This window comes from Alligator mississippiensis, chromosome 16 (genome assembly GCF_030867095.1).
Source record: "Alligator mississippiensis isolate rAllMis1 chromosome 16, rAllMis1, whole genome shotgun sequence".
Classification (NCBI taxonomy): Eukaryota; Metazoa; Chordata; order Crocodylia; family Alligatoridae; genus Alligator; species Alligator mississippiensis.
Window position 1 is genome coordinate 29,153,540 of NC_081839.1, and position 6,122 is coordinate 29,159,661.

The following is a 6,122-nucleotide window of genomic DNA, read 5'->3' on the forward strand; positions in this document are numbered from 1 at the left end:
ACCCGGGGCGCGCCGAGCTGCGGCTTCATTAAAGCCTCCTGATTGCCGGGGCTATTCTTTGCAAGGTCCCTCCAATCTATTTACCATTTACCAGCTCATACATATGGAAGACGCGGCTCGCACTTCCTGGAGAACTGTACTTTTCGGACTAATTGATTCTAGTAATTAATTTGTTCTACCTGCTGGATCAGATGGAAACGCCGTCCCTGTGCCCAAGGATTAGCACTTGCCTTTCTAACATCTTTCCTAATTACCTAATCGCATGGGTTGCGAGAATTCTGGCTCTATTAAAACACTTTTACTATTAACAGCAGTGATTGGAATTGTGATGACAACTCGATTTCAACAAATTAGAGTTTAAAATCAGGAGATGAAGGAGAAGCGCCTTCTCCTCATTTCCCCGAGTTTAACATCAATAATTAGAGCAATTTTCTGAGATGCGAGCCGAAATTATCTCGGCTATGATGTGGTGTATCACCCTAATTCCAGCAAATTGACTCCGGGGAAATGAACATTACAGAGTGGGGGGGAGGCAAATGGAGGACACACACACACACACACACACACACACACACACACACACACACACACACACGTGTGTGTGCCAGGCGCAGCGCTGGAAGGCGACTGGGCTGCAAACACGAGCAAGGAGGGCTGGCCCCGACGGCTCCGGCTGCAGGACCTGGTACAGGAGGGAAAATAAACCCTCCGCAGGAGAAGTTGCGGGGCGGGAGCAGGCAGCAACCGGCCCCGTGGGCCCTGCCAGGGATGTTTTGCTCCGCTCAGGGTCAAATTTGGGAGCTGGGGGAGCCAAAATCGCGTCCTCTCTCTCCCACCCGCCTCTCCTGGTTCATTGCAGGCGAACACAGCCCCGAGGCGCGCTCCGCTTTTTCCGCTCCGCGGCTGGAAGGCAGTGCCCGTGAGCTCCCTGCCCCTGCCCCCCTTGCCCGCTTGCATTATTACTTAAAAAAAGATGCAAACCTGTCCAATCTATTACTCGGAAGCAAATGAATAATACACGGTAGCATACCATAGGAACTATTAAGTGAATAGTAACCATGATTTTCTCTATTAAAAAAAAACTATCAAAAATGGTTGGAGAAAAATCCGGCTGGTGTTCATAGATGCAATCCGCGATGCGGCCCAAGGGAAGCATGTCGCAGATCGAAGTTAGCTCGTGGGCAGAAATAGTCAAGGTGAGTTCATGGACTCCTTCCTGGCTGGGGGCCCGTGCCCTCCCCCCGCTCGGTGCGGGGCGGTGCTCGGCGCTGCACGTCGCTGTGCCCGCGGGTGCGGGAGCCCGTGCGGCCCCCGGGCCGCCCCTCCCCGCGCTCCCGGGCCGCTTCAGCACCTCGGCCAGCGCCTCCCCCTCCCCAGTGATTTAGGCGCCGCCTGCTCGCCATTGGCTCGCGGCGGAGCCCCTCCAGCCCCGCGGCTGCCGCCCGCCCCGTCGGGCTCCTCCAAACCCCGGCCACGAGTCCTCCCTACCTCGGGCGCCAGTTGCTGCGCTCCCCTCGCCGCCGCCGGCACCATGAACCTCAACTTCACGGCGGCCGCGCACCCCGTCTCGGCGCCGAGGCCCACGTCCTTCTTCATCGAGGACATCCTGCTGCACAAGCCCAAGCCGCTGCGGGAGGTGCCCCCCGAGCCCTTCCCCGGCTCCCTGGCGGCCCGGGTGCCGCTGCTGGACTATGGATACCCGCTCGTGCCGGCGCCCACGCTGCTGGCGCCCCACCCGCACCCGGCCCTGCACAAGCCCGAGCACCATCATCCCTACTTCCTAGCCACGTCGGGTAAGGCGGGCCGGGCCCGGGTCCTCGCCCTCCCGGGCCCGAGGGAGGATCCGGCCTCCCGGGAGGCTTAGAAACGCGGGGCAGGGCGCGGGTCTCGTTGGACTGGGGCCTGCCCCGTCTGTGTTCGCCCCCCGCGGCTTTGCTGGAGGGCAGACGCCCGGTCCCTGGCACGGCAGGAGCGGGGCATCCCCGCGGTCCCGAGCCCCCTGCTCCCCGCAAGGTGCGGGAGGAACAAGAGGACGAACATGGAAAGCCAGGGGTGGCTGCGCGGGACCCCAGGGCACGGGGCCGGACGGATTCCCGCAGGAAACGACGGCCCCGCGTCCCGCACGGGGCTCGGCTGGAGAAGCCACATCTGCTCCCGGGAGCTGTGCTGCTGCGGGGTTTTTTTCGGGTTTTTTTTCCCCCCATGTCCAGTAGGAAAAGGTTTCCCACGGCCACGGAGTCCTCTGCCCCGCGCAGGGAAGGGGCAGCAAGAAGTCGCGCTTGCCCCGCGATCCGCGCGGGACAGACAGTGCCCCGGTGCGCGGTGCAAGCCTCCTCCCGGGCATCCCCGCGGGCCCCACCGGCCGCCACAACGATTTCAGGAGCCTCGCGGGGGTGCGGGGCCGGCAGCAACGAAATCGGGGCGGGCCGGCCCCGGAGCCCCCCGGCCCGGCGCCTGCGGGGCTCGCCCGGGCACGGCGCAACGAAACCCCGCGTTTGCAAAGCGGGCCAAACCCCGCGGATCGTGGGGACGGGGCGCGGGGTAGGTTTGCGGGTGGCGGGTGGGTGGAAGGTGCCCGGGCTGCGCGGGGTCCCGGGTGGCCTGCCCCCCGGCTCAGCCCCGCGCCCCGTTGCAGGCATGCCCGTGCCCGGCCTCTTCCAGCCGCACCCGCACCCGCACGCCGAGCTGCCCGGCAAGCACTGCCGCCGCCGCAAGGCCCGCACCGTCTTCTCCGACTCGCAGCTCTCGGGCCTGGAGAAGCGCTTCGAGATCCAGCGCTACCTGTCCACGCCGGAGCGCGTGGAGCTGGCCACGGCGCTGAGCCTCTCCGAGACGCAGGTATCCCGGCGGGCCGGGCTGCTCCGTCCCTTCCTTCCCCTGGTCCGTCACCCCGCTGCAAAGACCCCCGGGGCAGCAGGCAGGCGCTGCCCGCGGGGCCCGACGGTGCCGTGCACCCTAGCCCTGACGGGCTCCCCCTGCCCCTTCCCCGCGCAGGTCAAGACGTGGTTCCAGAACCGGCGGATGAAGCACAAAAAGCAGCTGCGGAAAAGCCAGGACGAGCCGAAGCCGCCGGGCGCCGACGAGAGCCTGGAGCCCAGCCCCGGCGAGCCCGAGCCGGAGCCCGAGGCCGAGCCCGAGCCTCGCCCGCCCGCCTTCCTGCTGCACGAGGCCGAGGACGACGTGGACGTGCTGGAGGACGGGGACCTCTGCGCCTCGCAGCACCTCCTCTAGGCCGGGCCGGGCCGCTCCCTGCCCCGCGGCCCGCGGGCCAGGGGCACGGCGATGCACGGAGCCGGGGGCCGCCGCCCCAGCCCCCGCCGGGACGCAGGTAAGAGCAGCGCGGCGGCCGTCTCCCGCCGGGTCTCCTCCGGCAGCCCGTCCCGGCGCGCCCGGGGCTCCCTCCCCGCCCGGCCCCGACGTGAGTCCTGCCCGGCCCTTACCCCGCTGCTGCCCTGGCCCGCGGGCCGGTCCCTGCGCTGTGCCGCCTCCAGACCACTTCTCTGCCGGCCGCAAGGACTGCGAGGCGGCTGTCCCAGGCGTTTGCCGCTGCCCGGAGGTCGGGCTTTCTCCCGGAGGAAGGAACCGAGCGCCCCGTGTTACCTCTGAAGCCAGCGCCCTGCAAACCACCCCGGCTGCTCCCCGTGTCCCTCTTACGGCTCTTTTAAAAAAAAAGATACGTATAAAAATGAGGCGATCCGGTCGTTTGGGACTGCAGGTCCTGCAGGTTTTGTGCGAGGGGGCTTGCATCCCCGGCCCCCGGGCGCAATGTCAGCTATGTAAACGGGCCAGGGGGGGTTGCAGCCTGGGTAGAATAACACCGTTCACACGTGGAAGGGGTGGGGGGCAATCCCAACCCAGCCGTCCCGACACTGTCTTGTGGGCTGTGGTTAGAGACACGAAGCAATTTTCTTGGTGACTTTTGAGCGCGCTGGTTTGCCCTGGAGGGATGCTGCTTTAACAAGAATAATTCAAAGGAGAAAACCGACCGTCTCCGTGTTCAGACGGGCCCTTTGAACGGAGCAGAGTCAGTGCGGCGAGGGATGAATCGGATGGCAAAGTCCAGCCGATTTCCACTGATGCTCGACTCTAAGCAGAACCCACGACATCACCCTAGGAAGGACAGATTTACATTCGCGGGGGAAAGCATATCAATTCCTAGGAAGGGAAGAGAGGTTCACCCTCCCTTGCTTTGAACCCTTTACTTCGGACAAGCTTCTAACATTATATTTGTATCGTGCCAGCCATGGACGTATTCTTGATCTGTCTGCCTTTGTGTACCGCTAACACTTCATCACAGCCTGAACGCAGTAGCCACCAGGTAGTTATGAACATGAATATTAGCAACGAGCTGTACCAGATCGTTTTACTCCTTTTTTTTTATGACTTTGTGCTAACTTAAACCCTGACAAATGCTCCACACCAAGGGCTACAAGAGACCCACGGGCTGTAACCGATGTGATCAATCCGAAGCCAAGCTTCACTCAGTGTTATCGGGAGAATTATTTGCAAACAAGACCCATGATTCAGACTCCTGTGGTTGTGCTGTCTGTGTGGTAGAAGTGAGTAGCAATGGATGTTGAGACGCAACAAAAGAAAGATCCTAAAGGGAAACAAATGAAAAGCGACCGTTTCCAAATGACCTCTGCGTGTTAATAAAAACCCCAGTCCTTTATATTTTGTTTGGTCCCTTTTACTGTCAGTAAAAAAAACAACAAAAAAACCCTTGGTTCTGTGCATAGGAAAAGTCACATTTAGTCATCTTTTTTTTTACCCATGGGAACAAAGGCATGTAGTGACTGCATTTGGGAGGAGAGAATATACTGCATGAAGGACCGGGAAAATAGGATGGATTATTATGGGGACACGGAGGATGACACTGCTGGCTGGCTGTGTGGGTTTATGCTAGCTGCTCGCAAAACATTTATTCCCCATAACAGGATTATGATGGCAGCAGCCGGGCATGGCTGCACAACACCCTTTGACCGTTCAGGTTACAGGTACAGTCCCCAACTTCATGCCCATCAGAACAAATGACTCCGAAGCCAGTGCCCACCTGTGAGGCTGTGGTCGCAGGCTTGCAAGCGAGCAGCAGTCGCTATCTTGCCTATGCAGCTGCTACTTACCTGGAGCACAAGTGCAGGGGATGGATGCATGCACACACAAATGCAAGACATTTTTGTGTGCAAAACAAAATCGCACACCCCTTCCCCCATGCTCCTGTGCCCTTCCATTCCACAGATGAGTGTGCAGCTCTTGCCCTTAATATTATCTCCCCATGTAAAGGCATGACACTTAAAAATGAAATTCCCTCCGGCACAAACTCAATTAAAAATCAAGGCACCAAAATATCAGGCTGTTATGGAATTTGAGCAATACCTGCCTTGCGCTTCTCCTCTGCGGAGGGGTGCTTAAGGGAACAATTATTTTGAGGCATAATTTGCAAACTTATGATGTATATTTTGTGCATTTTTTTTTCTGTTAAGGTATAATTTACAAAGCCCTCTCCCCAGCTGCCTTTGCCCAAAATAAGATACAGTCAAATTAAAGTCAAGCAAGTCCACAAAGACTAGGCATGAAGCAAGCCCGTCTATATTCTTTGCATCCAGGTGGCCTTGCAGGCAGAGCCCTTGCAGCTTCTGTGACTCCTAGTTAACACCCTGCATGTCTACAGTTTTTGGTAGTTGTGTGGGGGAGTCAAAATGATACTGAGAGATGAAGTTAAAGGGTGTGAAAATAAGCAGATATTATTTATATAGGTTTGAGCCCAGATAGTGTGCACATGGAAGAGGCAGCTTGCAAATGAAACAAGGCTTCTGGGATCATGGCAAGTCTGCGGGCTAGGGTGGGCATGTAATGGAGTATCCTGGTCCCTTAAAGACAGACAGACCTGGTACCCAACTCCAGAAGTTTTAAGGAGCAAATAGGGCCCCACACAATGGTAGTGGCAGATGCTGAAAGACAGGGAAAAATCCTTAGGGAGCCAGTTTCTGTCTGGAAAAACTCAAGACTTCTGTTCTCTGAGATCTCACACTCAGTACAGATCCCTCTCTCAGCCAATCAGGCCCTGCCCTTTGAGGAAGGATGTAATATATTCTGCCTCTTCCCTTTCAGGGGACAGAGAT

At 58.7% G+C, this 6,122-nt stretch overlaps 1 protein-coding gene across 1 annotated transcript; it reads left to right on the forward strand.

The window, feature by feature from the left end:
• The first annotated feature begins 1,531 nt into the window (after positions 1-1,531).
• Positions 1,532-3,231, forward strand: BSX (brain specific homeobox). The gene is made up of 3 exons (XM_006274519.1): positions 1,532-1,793; positions 2,636-2,838; positions 2,995-3,231. Exons 1-3 carry the CDS (start codon positions 1,532-1,534, stop codon positions 3,229-3,231), a joined length of 702 nt encoding a protein of 233 aa, XP_006274581.1.
• The last annotated feature ends 2,891 nt before the right edge of the window (positions 3,232-6,122 follow it).